The following is a 16,013-nucleotide window of genomic DNA, read 5'->3' as shown; positions in this document are numbered from 1 at the left end:
GTGGGCTATACCACTGAGGCAAAACAGAACAACTTTCACCCAAATTTCTTCTGGTTTTGTTAGACAGGTGCTCAGTCTCGCCCAGGCTGACCTGGAACTAAGTCACTGTTGCCAAGGCTGGCCTCAAATTCATAACTATCGGTCTACCTCAACCTCCAGAGTACTGGGATAAAAGGCATGAACCACTATACCTAGCTTAAACTCACATATTTTGGGGCTTAGAAGCCATGTCTCATGGTTTTTGCCATGTGGCACTCCTTCAAGTTTAAAATAATGGGGGGGGGGAGGGCTGGGCGCGGTGGCACATGCCTTTAATCCCAGCACTCGGAGGCAGAGGTAAGAGGATCACCATGAGTTCAAGGCCACCCTGAGAATACAGAGTGAATTCAAGATCAGCCTGGGCTAGAATGAGACCCCACCTCAAAATAATAATAATAATAATAATAATAATAATAATAATAATAATGGGAAAAGCCAGGTGTGGTAGTACACCCTTCTAATACCAGCACTCCGGAGGCAGAGGTCAGAGAATTGCCATGAGTTTGAGGCCTGCCTGGGACTGCACAGTGAGTTCCAGGTCAGCCTGGGCTAGACTGAGACCCGACCTCGGAAAAACAAACAAGCAAAAAACAAAACAGAAAGTAATAAGAAGGCCTTAGAAGCTGCCTCAGATTCAAGAACTGCCTCATTTTCTGTTATTTCTCCCACAGAAGGCACTGGGTGGGGCACTCTGGAATTCTGACTGAAAAAACCAAAGGAATGATTGTCTTCGGCCTCCTCATAGATTCTCATTAAGCAGGCAGAGAAGCTTGGCTGTCGAGAGAGAAGAGACTAAAAGTCCATATCCTGAAAGACTTTTCATCTAATCTTCTGAGGCCAACTTCCACTGCGACTTAATCTGAGGAAAAAGATACTGTCCCCAGTGACTTTCTGCTCCTCACCCAATTCCCTAAGAACTCACAGGAACTTTGTCCCCATTATGGCCTGTTCTCCAGACTCTCTCGTAAGTCATTCTCTCTATCTCAGGACTGCCTTCATCCCTCAATTCCTTCTCCCTCAGGAAGGATACTGCAGTTTCTAGGAGGCAGTGAATAACCACTTTCCCAGGAGGCCTGGCATACATTTATGAATGTGTCCTTCTGTCCAGCTCACTGGTCTAGAGTCAGTTTGTTCCAGGAAACACTCAGAGAGCAAGGGGGAAACCTTCCTCTTCCCCTTCCGCCACCTCCATAGGGAAACTTCTGAAAACCAAGACAGCCTCTTACTTAGCTCCTTTGTTTGTTGCATGTGTTTACGTGGTGTAATGTACATGGTGTATGGTATACCCATGTCTGTGCAGGTGCCCATGCCCATGTACACATGTGGAGGCCAAAGGAGAATGCTGAGTGTTCTCCAACATCATTCGTCCTTAACCAAACTCTTCCTTGAGGCGAAGTCTTTCAGTGAACCCAGAGACAGTGTTTTCAGTGAGAACTGGCTGAGCAGGGAGCCTCAGTGAGTCTTCAGTTTCCACTCCCCAGAGGACTGGGGTCACAAGCATACATGGCCGCATCAAGCTATTTACATGGGTGCTAGGGAATGGAACTAAGATGGTCTCAGGCCCTCATCCTTGTATGAAAAATGGTTTTAACCCACTGAGCCATCTCTTAAGCCCTCCCTTAAGATTCCTAACAATGGCTTTCTACTAAGAGAATTGAACCTATGGCTGGGGACACAGCTCCGTGGTTAAAGGCACTGCTTGCAAAGCCCGTGTGCCTGGGATCAATTCCCCAGCACCTGCATAATGCCAGGTGCACAATGTAATGCATTCATCTGGAATTAGCTGCAATGGCAAAAGGCCCTGGTGCACCATTCTCTCCCTCCCCCGCTTCTCTCTCTCTCTCTCTCTCTCTCTCTCTCTCTCTCTCTCTCTCTCTGCTTGCAAATAAATAAATGAAAATATTTTTAAAAAAAAAGAATTGGACCTAGGTACTGATACCAAGTCCATTTCTTGGAATTTATAAAACAGGAAATGTGCTATCCACAATTTTCCTATTACAGAAAACTTGTGGAGAACCCTAGAAATATGTGCACATCTGCACATCGAGTCAGGACGTGCCTTTCACTTTTTAGACACCCATTCAGCTTAAGTCCATGAAGCAGGACGGTTATTTCGGAGGCCTTTCAACAAGCCTTCCACTCTCCTGACTCCTCAACTTCTTTTAGAGCTTAACATTCAATACTCAGAAATGCAAACAGTTCTCCAGGCAGAAATCCAGAGAAACCAAGGGTTAACAATGGCGTTTAATCCTCACACCCCTCCAGTCATATGTCCTTTCCTCTCCTCACCTTGGAATAACGTTCCCAACCTTACCTGCTGCTGTTTAGGACATTTTCAGCAATGTTGGTGGCAAACATGCCTTTATGGACATCCCGCTCTTGAATAAAAAGGATGTAAGAAAGACGTCTTGCCAGCCATCCTCGATGCCTACAATGCAAAGAGATTCTCAGGAAGCACTCCAGCATGTCCCAACTACACAACAGTTCTCCTTCCACAGAACAGCTGCATGTTACCTAGCCCAATGCTGTCCCAAGCAGTTCAGGATGCTATGCAGCTAACTTTACTCATACTTTCAGGTATTCTCAGGTACACTGGAAACTGAGAATCTGTGTATTAATGTTTGAATAGTCTTACTGTGTTGAACAGTAAGCCTGATGTGAGAACAAGTCATTTTAAAAGTTGACTTTATCTATACCACTAAAAAGTTAAGTATATTGGATGTAACATATTAGGTACATATGTATAGACATAAGTCAATGAGCTAGGTAGCTAAATGTAGTTACGAGCTAAAAAAAAAAAAAAGAGAGAGAGAGAGAGAGAGAGGAGAGAAAGTGAGAGAGAAATTTGGAAGTCTTTTCTACCATAAAGGGTTCTTTTTGTATTATAGTATTTCTTCCAAGATAAGCACAGATTCTCAGACAGAATGAAAGAGCTAATCAGATAAAAGAAGTCAAGTGTAACAGGTCTATGATATGATCTGAGTATTTGTACTCCAGTTCGTGAGGCCAGTTTTTCATGTTTAACACACATTCAACCTACTTAAGAGAAGGACAAATTCTTGTCTGTGACAGTGACTAACTACATGGCGCTTAGATGGGGGAAGGGGAATACTATCAGAAAACACACGCTACAAGCCTTCTGATACAGAGATTTGAAGCTATCATAATAATTACAGAATGCTGCATTACAGTTTCCTCCACAGTGATACCTACAGAAGATTTTAACTATCAACTCAGTGACTGAAAAGATGCAAAAAGCCCTCAACTGAGGAAAAACAACTTGTTAGAGAACTGTGATCACTTGATCATTCTCATCTTTTTCTCCCTTCCCTGTGTCTCAATCTTCTGAAATTTAGCCACTGTCACATGCTCGTTCTAAACTTCTGGCAGTGAGCATTTTTAGATTATGTACAAAGTGAACAATGTACAAAGTCCAAGCTCTCCACACAATCCTTTGCAGCTGACTAGAGCACTGCATATGTGGAAAATGCAAGTGTGCGTGACGGAATGCACAGAAGTGAAGACCATGTGAGAGCGTGCTGCACGAGTGGGCACATTACAGTAAATACATGCATGTGTTCTTGGAAAACATACTTAGACTTTGCTTCATATGACACATACAGGCAACTTACTTTCCTGAATAGTGTCAGACAGTGGTGAGTCTATAGAGCCAATACTTTTTGTTTGTAACTGTTCCAATTGGGGATAATGGGCAAACATTTTGGCTTTACATGTAAAATATCTAGTTACATAAAGAAAACATTTTATTCCGTTATTTAGGATCATAACCATGTCAACCAAAGAACAAAAACAGATAATACTCAATGGACTGAATGTCTTCTACCTGCTTTGAGAGAGAGAGAAGAAGGAAAGAGAGAGGGAGACAGAGAGCTAAGAGGAAAAAAAATATTCATCATCTAATCATGAACAGTAATGTTGGGCATCAGATCAAGCATTTGATTCTTAGATTATTTTTTCATAGAATTTCACTTATTTCTCCTCACCTGAGAAAATTTCTGCTCTGAAATTATAAGAACTGGTAGTATTTTGGGTTAGTATTTCTGCCTTCTAACTCTCCTTTATGATGTAACTTGGATCTATATATAAAAGCCTCCTTCTCCCTTTCTTTGCAACCTATTCCTCCATCCCCACATGCCTGGAATTTGGAAGAATTCTTAGAAAATTAAAAAAACAACGAAATAAAAAAGCCTTAGGAAAATAATAAGTCAAAGAGCATTTGCTGGAGGGAAGAGCCGACAGGAGGGTCTAGGGAAGGTTTGGGGCAAACACGAGCAAAGAACAATGACATATGTGTATGAAAATGCCATAATGAAACTCATCATTTCACAGTAACTTGAAAAATAAGAGAACTTTTGTTTGTGATAAACACGTTGGAAAAATGATGCCATGAAGGCCATCATTTTGTACAATGAGTATGTACTGGTAACCAAGTGGGGGAGAACTTTTGCTCGGTAGAAGAACACAATTTCAAATCTCAAATACTCTACAGATTGGGCAGTATTTCATCATTTATACTTGCTTTTTGTTTGTTTGTTTGTTTTGGGTTTCTCTATTTTTCTCGAGGTAGGGTCTCACCCTAGCCTAGGCTGACCTGGAATTCACTATGGAGTCTCAGGATGGCCTTGAACTTATGGCAATCCTCCTACCTATGCTTCTGAAGTGCTGGGATTAAGGGCGTGTATCACCACACCCTTTTTTTTTTTTTTTTTTTTTTTTTCTTTTTCAAGGTAGGGTCTCACTCTAGCCCAGGCTGACCTGGAATTCACTATGGAGTCTCAGGGTGGCCTTGAACGCATGGCAATCCTCCTACCTCTGCCTCCCAAGTGCTGGGATTAAAGGCGTGCGCCACCACGCCCGGCACCACACCCTTTTTTGAAGCACAAAATAGTCACAATAGATCATAGGCCATTCAAGCCTACATCTTTCCTCAAGGAAGAATTTCTCACTGTTGAACAAAAGTCAAGACATGCACAAGGTAAAGAACATGGTCATATCCAGGTTCCTGTGGAGAAACCTTCCAACACCTCAGTCATTCATAGTGGCAGATCTCTGATGGCTGTCCTGCCTCCACTCCTTACATGAAGGCTCTTGTGTCAAAGTTCACATTCTATTGACCCTCAAAACTATAGGCTCAGCCAGATGTGGTGGCACACACTTTTAATCTCAGCATTTGGATAGAGAGGTAGAATTACAGAGTGAGACACTACCTCAAAAAAAAAAAAAAAAAAACCCACAGGCTCATCTTAAAATATGTTAAGTGACCTCATGGTGCTTTTCCTTTGGAGGTTTATTAGAAGTGTAATAAATTTCTTTTTACCTTGTATGAGTTTCATTGATATAAATAACATTCCGCAAACCCAAAGACGGGATACTGGGGTTGAAAAATTTTTCCTATATAAAACAGAAGAAATACCAACATGAATCCATGACAGCACTGATGGTGAAAAGCTCCCACTATTTCTAGATGACTTAAAATTTAAGCATAACATCAAATATTAATTCAAAAAATTCCAGAATAATTTGGGCATGGTGTTGCATGCCTTTAATCCCAGCATTTGGGAGTCAGAGGTAGGAGGATCACTATGAGTTCAACGCCAGCCTGAGACTACATAGTGAATTCCAGGTCAGCCTGAGCTAGAGTGAGACCCTACCTTGGAAAACCAAAAGAAAAAAGAAAAAAAAAAATACCTCTATACCTTTATAGGGCTGAAGAGATGGCTTAGTGGTTAAGTCGCTTGATTGCAATGCCAAAGGACCCAGGCTCGATTCCCCAGGACCCATGTAAACCAAGTGGACAAGGTGGTACATGTGTCTGAAGTTCATTTGCAGTGGATAGAGGCCCTGGGGTGCCCATTCTCTCTCTCATCTGCCTCTCTCTCTCAAAATAAATAATAATAATAATAATAATTGGAGAAAAACACACTTTCGGAGACTTTTAAAAAAGAAAAAAATACTCTCTTAACTTCAAAGACACTCACCAACTCAAAATTAATTTTTGAAACTTTAAAGGAAAGGTTATGGTGCTTCTTTCTTTCCTATACCACTGCTTATCTCCATCCCTAAAGTGCTAAATTTACAATCTGCTTAAGTCAGTCACAGGAGCATCACGGATGTCAGTGTGCCCAAAATGCAGGAGTACTGTACAAAATACAGAGTAGGAAACTGCTCAACATATTTGGACCATTATTTCCATTTGATAGGTCAGAAAATTGATGTTGGCAGGAGTTTAGGTTCAATCTCAGATCTTTCCATCACCCTAAAATGATTAATCATTTCAATGAGAAAATGCACATCTGCAAGTCATTCCCTTTACAGTTATCTTCAAAAATTACAGACATCAAGCCAGGCGTGGTGGCACATGCCTTTAATCCCAGCACTCAGGAGGCAGAGGTAGGAGGATCACTGTGAGATTGAGGCTACCCTGAGACTACATAGTGAATTCCAGGTCAGCCTGGACTACAGTGAGACCCTACCTTGGGGAAAAAAAAAAAAAAAGCAGACATCTTTCTTTTGAAAGGACAACATCTGTAGCTTTATCAATGTGGCAAAAAGTAAGTATTCTACAAATAAACACTTAAAAATTTTGCCCTCATGATGTAAAAAATACTTGAATAAATTCTCTATATAAAGAAAAATATTAAGAACTTACTACAAAACTATGTTAGGGGCTGGAGAAATAAGTTAGTGGTTAAAGCACTTGACAGCAAAGCCTTAACCATTCAAGTTCTGCTCCCCAGGACCCATGTAAAGCCAGATGCACCAAAGGCTGCATATATCTGAAGTTTGCTTGCAAAAGCTGGAGGCCCTGGCACACTCATTCTCTCCCCCTCCCACAACCTTGCCCCCGCCAGGCATGGTGGTACCCACCTTTAATACCAGTACTCTTGGGAGGCAAAGGTAGGAGGATCACTGTGAGTTCAAGGCCAACCTGAGACTACATAGTGAATTCTAGGTCAGCCTGGGATAGAGCAACACCCTACCTCAAAAAAAAAAAAATATTTTAAATAAGCATACAATGGAAGAAATCCAAGACAAGCCCAATTCCCTCAGTTCCTAAAACAAAAATTGACCTGTTATACTATCACATCTCACACCACCACCACCAAATAATTTTCTACACTTGCTTCTGATTTAGAAGCACACTATGGAATAGTGGTTATGATGTTGCCTTGATTTCATCCTGTAGTTCAAGCATTGTTTTGCATAAGTATTCAAAATTAGAATGCAACGTGATGCCAGGTCTAAAAAGAACAGCCACATGACCTTCTATTTAAATCTTTATTCCCTTATTCCCACTGTTCTCTAAATCTTAGCTGCTCTACCCCTAGATTAGAAATACATGATCCTTCAATTCCACAAAAGTTCTTGCAAGCAGGCATTTATGGTTTAAAGCATTTCTAATATGCCACTCTTGAGCACCCCTGAACATTGAACATAAGCTGCTTGAGTTCCACACAAATGTTAGCAAACCCTTTTATGTCAGGCTCAGAGGTGTACTTCCTGCCAAGCCAACCCTGGGTATAAAACAGGCACCTCCATAAATGACAGAATTTCTGTTCCTTAAAGAGTTGCCCCATCTCCTATCTAGATACAATGTTATAATAAGAACTCTCCTGCCTTAGAGCTCAGCCGCAGGAATTCTGCATGTGCTAAGTCATGCATGTCCCCAAGTGCCACTGGAAGCTCACCTTTCACCCAGCTGGCTCTTCTCAAGGGCTACACTGTAATGGTGGTAGGCCCTTGGAAGGCTCGTGCATTTTTGCCAAAATAAAAACAACAAAACCAAAGATACTCTTTAGGACAAGGGTCAATTCCTGTCACTCTACAGGAGGACCAATGCAAGTTAAGGCTACTTTCTCCCTGAAGTCACGAAAGCCACAGAAAAGCCACAATACTGCCTACTTTCAGAATAGGACTAAATACTGATGAAAGAAAAAGCAAGTCAACATCTTTACTTGAACTATTTAAGTGGTTCTCAGTTCTAAGACTGAATTTAGTCCACTGAGAACAAACAATAAAAATTCATGAAGTTGAAAGCCTCGCTCACATTTCACTCTCATTTATGCAGCAACAAGCAGGATGCTCTTACCCAGCTCTGAGGAGTGCAGGAGTAACAACACCTTCCAACAAACGGCCTCTTGCGGCTCATTAGGCTTTCTTTCCATTTCAGTGTGGCAGATCTGAAGAATGTAGGTCGAAAACCACAGTCACTCTGATAAAAACAAGGGGAAACCAAACTTAACTTGACAAGACAAATGCACTTGTCCATTGGATCTCTGGAACTAAGATATTTCAAATGGAAGAGAAATTGACAATGAGTCCTTCTTCAGGGAGTGTAATTCCATATGTCCCACATAGTGCTTTTCAGTAAAGGTACTCTTTCCGTGACCAACACTCAGAGATAAGCAAAAGTTGATTATGTAGGAATAGTAATAACTAGTAACAATTGCTATAAACTCATAAAGCATTCACAGGTTTAAAAGCAAACTTGGATAAATGGATAAAGAAACTATGGCATATATCCATAATAGCATAGTATTCAGCCACAACTAAGCCTGGAGTTTGTTATGTAAACAACAATAACCAGGCACAGAAAGACAAATATCAAACATTCTTATTCATGTGTGAAAGCCAAAGAAATTGACCTCCTAGAAGGAAAGACTAGAACAGTGACAGCCCAAAGCTACAGAAGGTCAAAAGAACTTAAGAAGGCAGGATGAAGTCAAGCTTCTGGGTCCCTATGCTTGGTAAATTTCTTCTGTTCAGACAAAGCCCCATGTATCCCAGGGTGGCCTCACTATGTAGCCAAGGGTAATCTAGAACTTCTGATCACCCTGCCTTCATCTCCTAAATTCAAGAATTATGGGGGTGTGCCACTCTGTATCTGTATTTAACATAATACAGGAGATGGAAACTGGGGTTTTGTGCATGCTAGGCAAGCACTCTACCAACTGAGCTACAGCCCCCATTAAGAGAAGGTGCACGCCTTTAATCCCAGCACTTGGGAGGCAGAGGTAGGAAGCTGAGACTACTGCTCTCCTTCTGTGTTATTTTCCTACTTCGACATGACACAGGATAGTTTAAATATGACCTCCATACCAATTTATAGAAAATGTCCTCATTATTTTTTGACATAGCATGGGATAGTTTAAATATTACCTCAATACTAAGTTACAGAAAGTTTCCTGATTAGGATTGAGAATGTCACATGAATGAGAACAAAGAATGAGGTCAGAGTTCGCAGAGTTTTAGAAGAGTAGAGGAGGGATTAACCCTGAGCTTAATGACAGTCCTTTAAATTCCAGCCTTTAAATGCTCTTGATAAGATAAAGGGATATTATATAAATGTACCTTGTTTGTTGTTGTTGTTGTTGTTGTTGTTGTTGATGTTGTTGTTTTTGAGGTAGGGTCTCATTTTAACCCAGGCTGTCCTGGAATTCACCATGTAGTCTCAGGCTGGCCTCAAACTCACAGTAATCCTCCTATCTCCTATCCCCAGCTCTGGGATTAAAGGCATGCACCACCACTGGCTGTTTCATTTTCTCTGGGTAGGGTCTCACTCTAGCTAGCCCAAGCTGACCTGAACTCAATACTGGAATTAAAGATGAATGTTGAGATTAAAGGCATGTACAACCACACTCAGCTGTTTTGCTTTTAACATAATGACTATGCTTAAATTTTCCATTTTTTCTTCCCAATTGATATCATTAAAAATGTTAACTTATGATGCAATTTCATAAATATCACTTCTAACAGCTGGAAGTAGTTTTTCAGTGATTAACTCATGTAATATTATATTACTATGAACAATCCAATAATAGCAGTATGTATTTTTAAGTTAAGTAGTTCAAAATCTTAAACTTACCCATTCTTCATTTGTATGTTTACATCGTCCTAGGCTGTATTCTGATGAATTTGGTAGATAAGAAACATCTATTGTGCTAAGGGTCAGTGCAGACTCATCCATGTCACAAAGTGTAACTCCCCAACCATGTGCTACAAAGAAAAGGGACCACTGAAGGTAAGAACAAGCCAGACTGAGTATCAGAGCTCACAATTCTGATGTCTACGTTATTTTGTTCCATAGTGGGTCGTCAGATCAACGTGTCAATGAGTCACAGTACAAAAGCCGTCCCGAAGGGCTGAAGCGTCACTCAGTGGTACAGCACTAGCCTCGCACTGGGTATTACATGCACTATAAGGCTATCCTGACTGGTGAAAACAAAAATCAACATTCGAAGCCTAATACTTCCCTAAATGTCTAAGGACACAGTGTTTGTAACCTTGGATGTCCTGAACAAAACTACTGTGCAGGCACTTGTAAGAGTAAAGAAGAGGGGCTGGAGAGATGGCTTAGCGGTTAAGCGCTTGCCTGTGAAGCCTAAGGACCCCGGTTCGAGGCTCAATTCCCCAGGACCCACGTTAGCCAGATGCACAAGGGGACGCACGCGTCTGGAGTTAGTTTGCAATGGCTGGAGGCCCTAGTGAGCCCATTCTCTCTCTCTCTCTCTCTCTCTCTCTGCCTCTTTCTCTCTGTCGTTCGCAAATAAATAATTAAAAAAAAAATAATAGTAAATTTAAAAAGTTTTTTAAAAAAAGAGTAAAGAAGAGCACATCTAGGGCTGGAGAGATGGTTCAGCAGCTAAAATGCTTGCCTCAAAGCCTAATGATCTGATTCAATTCCCCAGTCCCCACGTGGAGCCAGATGCACAAAGCGGCACAGGCATCTGGAGGTCATTTGCAGTGGCTAGAGTCCCTAGCATACCCATTCTCATTCATATTCATTCTCCCTCCCTCCCCCCCCTTACAAATAAATATTAAAAAATAAGAGCACATCTCTGAGATACAACAAATAATTATTGCACTTTGAATAATTTCTTGGAGAAAAAAGCTATAAGCTTATTTAATTCATCACACATTCAATGTAGGTACATAAGGTTTTGAAAATTATGAACTGGGAATTTTCACTTGTACATACTTATGCAATATAGAGAAGCAACTAAGGCACCTCTGAAGTTTCCCATTAAACTGAACTAAGCTTCTTAATTAAAAAAAAAAAAAAAAACTATTTGTTTGCAAGCAGAAAGAGACAGAGAAAACAGGCAAACTCCAGATGCATATGTAGATGCTGGGGAATCGAACCCAGGTTGCTAGGCTCAGCTCCCTAACTGCTGAGCCATCTCTGAGACCAGACTTCTGGATTTTTTTGTGTGTAATGCTTTAAAATAAATGAGATTTCTACTGTTAATAAATATTCCTAAAGGCTCTAAAAGTAAAATACATCACTTGGGACCATATTTGTTTAAGTTTTCATCCTGGGAAAATGGTGAGAGTGTGAGATTCCAAAGTAGGTATTAACATAAAATTTTAAAAGTCTGTAATAGAGCCGGGTGTGGTGGCACACCCCTTTAATCCCAGCACTTGGGAGGCAGAGGAAGGAGGAGCGCTGTGGGTTGGAGGTTACCCTGAGACTGCATAGTGAATTCCAGGTCAACCTGAGCTAGAGACCTTACCTTGAAAAAAAAAAAAAAAGTTTGTAATACAATCTCTATTCTCAAATTCTAGTCATTGGTTATTTCTCACCGGGTGTTAGATTATTCTCTTAAAACTACCTCCCGTTAACAGTGTTCTCCCAACGGCATACTCTGACTCCTTTACAATCCCCATACAGATTCGAACCAACAACTGTCATCCTCAAACTAACCACATCTGTCCTTAACAAGTCAACATTAATAATAATCTGACATTCCAAGCCAGGGAGGACAGCAGTAAAGCAACGCACCTGGGAGGAAAGTTCTTCTCTATTCGGAAGTGGGAATTCAGCACTCAGCTTCCAGCTTCTGCTGCAGAATGTCCACGCTACAGGGGGAGCACGCTACTGCCTGAGAAAAGAAACAGAGGAGATCAGGGGAGGAAAGAGACTGCTGCCAATAGGAAGTCCACGCCTAGTGCCTAGTGCCTCCTCCCTCCTCACGGGGTTTACTCAAGGTCAAGGAGGTTTTAAAACAGAAAGAAAGAAAAACAGAGAGAGAGAAAGGAAAGAAGGAATTAGAAAAAAAGGGGAGGGGGCAGGCAAAGTGGCGCCCTCCTAGCAATGAACTGCCATGAGTTCCAGGCTAGCCTGGGACTACAGAGTGAGTTCCAGGTCAGCCTGGGCTACAGTGAGACCCTTCCTCCAAAACACAACAACGAGAAGGCGAAAAAGAAGAAGACAGGAAAAGAAAAGAAAATCCCTGAAGGCTTTGGGCAAGCTGTGCTGAGCAAAGCTGACGGCAGGTCCTGCACCGGGCACAGGCAGGAGGTCCATGTCGAAAGTTTAAGTCCCCCACCATCTGCCCACCATCTGTGTGAACTGGGACAAGCTGGTTAACTTCTAAGCCTCGGCTTCCTCATCTGGGAAATGGGCCGAATACCGTCCCTCTTACTTGGGTTGCAGGAAGGACTGAAGCGTACGCACAAAGCGCCCAGCATCCCGAGTGACACCCGGTGAGGGCGAGCGCACGGGCCGAGCACGGCTGGCTGCAGTCACCGGATTACCCCCCAGCCAGCTGCTCCCAGGAGCCCCCGGCCGCCCGCCTCAGTGTCCCCCGGGATGACAGCGGCAGCCCGCTCCCTCGTCCACTGAGGAGATGCTTGGGGGGTCGGGGGGAGCCGCTCCTGGACGTCCACTCCCCGGGCACCCTAGGCTGGTCTCCTGGGAACAGAACCGCGAGGGACCCTCCTCCCTGCAGGAGGCCGGCCCACTTCTCGGGGGGAACCCGGGAGCTCGGGGGAGCAGGGCCGGGGGAGACGGTGCACCCCGGACACCCGCAAGCCTCGCGAGAGGTCCCGGGGCGAGGGGCGAGCACGCACCTGCCCAGGCGCCCGGCGGAGCAGCGTCCGCAGCCGCAGCCCGCACCGCGCTCGGGCTCCTCCCGCCGGCCGCTCGCGCTTCTGGCCGCAGCTGCCAGCGCTCCGAGCCGCCCAGCGCCCGCCGCGGCGTCGCCCTGATGACGCAGCGGCGCGCCACAGTGACGCAGGGGCCGCGGGAGACCCGCTCCCGAGCGGGCGGAGCCCGGCTGCGAGTGCGCGCCGGCAGCGAGCGTGGATTCCTGACGGGTCGCCCTGCCTAGGCCTCTCGCGCGCGCGCGCGCGTGTGTGTGCCTGATCTTCATTGTGTGTGGTGTGTGATGTGTGTGCCTGATCTTCATTGTGTGGTGTGTGTGTGTCTGATCTTCATTGTGTGTGGTGTGTGATGTGTGTGTCTGATCTTCATTGTGTGTGGTGTGTGATGTGTGTGCCTGATCTTCATTGTGTGTGGTGTGTGTGTGTGTGCCTGATCTTCATTGTGTGTGGTGTGTGTGTGTGTGTGTCTGATCTTCATTGTGTGTGGTGTGTGATGTGTGTGCCTGATCTTCATTGTGTGGTGTGTGTGTGTCTGATCTTCATTGTGTGTGGTGTGTGATGTGTGTGTCTGATCTTCATTGTGTGTGGTGTGTGATGTGTGAGTCTGATCTTCATTGTGTGTGGTGTGTGATGTGTGAGTCTGATCTTCATTGTGTGTGGTGTGTGTGTGTGTGTGTGTGTGTCTGATCTTCATTGTGTGTGGTGTGTGTGTCTGATCATTGTGTGTGTGGTGTTGGATGTGTGTGTATGTGTGTCTGATCTTCATTGTGTGTGGTGTGTGATGTGTGAGTCTGATCATCATTGTGTGTGGTGTGTGTGTGTGTGTGTGTGTGTCTGACCTTCATTGTGTGTGGTGTGTGTGTGTGTGTCTGATCTTCATTGTGTGTGGTGTGTTTGTCTGATCTTCATTGTGTGTGGTGTGTGTGTGTGTCTGATCTTCATTGTGTGTGGTGTGTGTGTCTGATCATTGTGTGTGGTGTTGGATGTGTGTGTATGTGTGTCTGATCTTCATTGTGTGTGGTGTGTGATGTGTGTGCCTGATCTTCATTGTGTGTGGTGTGTTTGTCTGATCTTCATTGTGTGTGATTTGTGTGTCTGATCTTCATTGTGTGTGGTGTGTGTGTCTGATCATTGTGTGTGGTGTTGGATGTGTGTGTATGTGTGTCTGATCTTCATTGTGTGTGGTGTGTGATGTGTGTGCCTGATCTTCATTGTGTGTGGTGTGTTTGTCTGATCTTCATTGTGTGTGATTTGTGTGTCTGATCTTCATTGTGTGTGGTGTGTGTGTCTGATCATTGTGTGTGGTGTTGGATGTGTGTGTATGTATGTCTGATCTTCATTGTGTGTGGTGTGTGATGTGTGTGCCTGATCTTCATTGTGTGTGATGTGTGATGTTGTGTGTGTCTGATCTTCATTGTGTGTGGTGTGTGATGTGTGTGCCTGATCTTCATTGTGTGTGGTGTGTGTGTGTGTGTCTGATCTTCATTGTGTGTGGTGTGTGATGTGTGTGTCTGATCTTCATTGTGTGTGATTTGTGTGTCTGATCTTCATTGTGTGTGGTGTGTGTGTCTGATCATTGTGTGTGGTGTTGGATGTGTGTGTATGTGTGTCTGATCTTCATTGTGTGTGGTGTGTGATGTGTGTGCCTGATCTTCATTGTGTGTGGTGTGTGATATTGTGTGTGTCTGATCTTCATTGTGTGTGGTGTGTGTGTGTCTGATAATTGTGTGTGTGGTGTTGTATGTGTGTGTTTGTGTGTCTGATCATCATTGTATGTGGTGTGGTATATGTGTGTATCTCTATTGTGTGTGGTGTGTGATGTGTGAGTCTGATCTTCATTGTGTGTGGTGTGTGATGTTGTGTGAGTCTGATCTTCATTGTGTGTGGTGTGTGTCTGATCATTGTGTGTGTGGTGTTGAGTGTGTGTCTGATCATTGTGTGTGCATGTGTGTGCCTCATTTTCATTTTGTGCGTGTGTATATGTGTGTCTGTCATCATTGTGTGTGGTGTGTGACATTGTGTGTATCTGATCTTCATTGTGTGTGGTGTGTGTGTCTGATAATTGTGTGTGGTGTTGTATGTGTGTGTATGTGTATCTGATCTTCATTGTGTGGTGTGTGTGTGTGTCTGATAATTGTGTGTGTGGTGTTGTATGTGTATCTAAGCATCATTGTGTGTGGTGTTGTGTATGTGTGTTATGTATGTATCTCAATTGTGTGTGTGTGTGTGTGTGTGTGGTGTGTCTGTCTGATCTTCATGGTGTGACCCCCAGCTGATGTGGGAGATTGCCCTACTTACTGCAAGGCCAGTGAGGGTGCGATGGGCTATCCGCTTTTATGTGTATGTGGGTGATCTTATCCCTTTATGAGATCGTGAAGCCAAGCAGAATTTAAGGATGCCGAGGCTGGGGTTGCAAAAGGCGGTGTGGTTTAATCTCTAAAAAGTGGCTGAGCCTCTGAGGAAGAAAATGAGCATGGGCAAACAAAATAAGGCTTGAGAGATACAAAACTGCCATGAAACTGGAAGAGTAATTTTTTACCATTGAAATATATTGCATGTTGAGGTGGATATAGTAAATTAAAATATGCTGTAGCCGGGTGTGATGGCACATTCCTTTAATCCCAGAATCCTAGGTAAGGAGGATGGCTATGAGTTTGAGGCCACCCTGAGACTACATAGTCAGCCCAAGCTAGAGTGAGACTGAGACCCTACCTCGAACCGCCCCCGACCAAAAAATGTGCTGTATTCATAGGGATGTAGAAATGCGCATTTCTATTGTTCTCCCTTAAAAAGAGAGAAGTGAGATAATGATAGGCTAACTAACTTAATTGTCTTTCTTTTCTGCTTTTTGTGGGTTTTTTTTTTGTTGTTGTTGTTTGTTTGTTTTGTTTTTGTTTTTGTTTTGTTTGTTTGTTTTTCAAGGTAAGGTTTCACTCTAGTCCAGACTGACCTGGAATTCACTATGTAGTCTCAGGGTGGCCTCGAAATCACCATGATCCTGCTACCTCTGCCTCCCAAGTGCTGGGGTTAAAGGCATACACCACCACTCTAAGCTAATTAATTATTTT

General features: G+C 43.4%; 1 protein-coding gene across 3 annotated transcripts in view; it reads right to left on the bottom strand.

Annotated features, from left to right (window-relative positions):
• Positions 1-12,975, bottom strand: part of Gpam (glycerol-3-phosphate acyltransferase, mitochondrial) — a 38,597-nt gene extending 25,622 nt beyond the window's left edge. Inside the window, exons 1-6 of one of the 3 annotated variants that reach the window (XM_045157725.1) lie at positions 12,913-12,975; positions 11,843-11,942; positions 9,926-10,056; positions 8,150-8,272; positions 5,378-5,451; positions 2,354-2,467 (exon numbers count right to left, since the gene is read on the bottom strand). In XM_045157725.1, the coding sequence (XP_045013660.1) occupies positions 2,354-2,467; positions 5,378-5,451; positions 8,150-8,272; positions 9,926-10,027 (413 nt within the window). In that variant the 5' untranslated portion in view covers positions 10,028-10,056; positions 11,843-11,942; positions 12,913-12,975. Of the gene's footprint in view, positions 1-2,353; positions 2,468-5,377; positions 5,452-8,149; positions 8,273-9,925; positions 10,057-11,842; positions 11,943-12,485; positions 12,620-12,912 lie in introns of those variants that run through there. The other 2 variants (XM_045157728.1, XM_045157736.1) reach the window with 2 other exon arrangements.
• Positions 12,976-16,013: the final 3,038 nt, after the last annotated feature.

Source organism: Jaculus jaculus, chromosome 1, assembly GCF_020740685.1.
Source record: "Jaculus jaculus isolate mJacJac1 chromosome 1, mJacJac1.mat.Y.cur, whole genome shotgun sequence".
NCBI lineage: Eukaryota > Metazoa > Chordata > Mammalia > Rodentia > Dipodidae > Jaculus > Jaculus jaculus.
The sequence above is the reverse complement of the archived record's forward strand: the minus strand, read 5'-3'. Positions and strand labels throughout refer to the sequence as shown.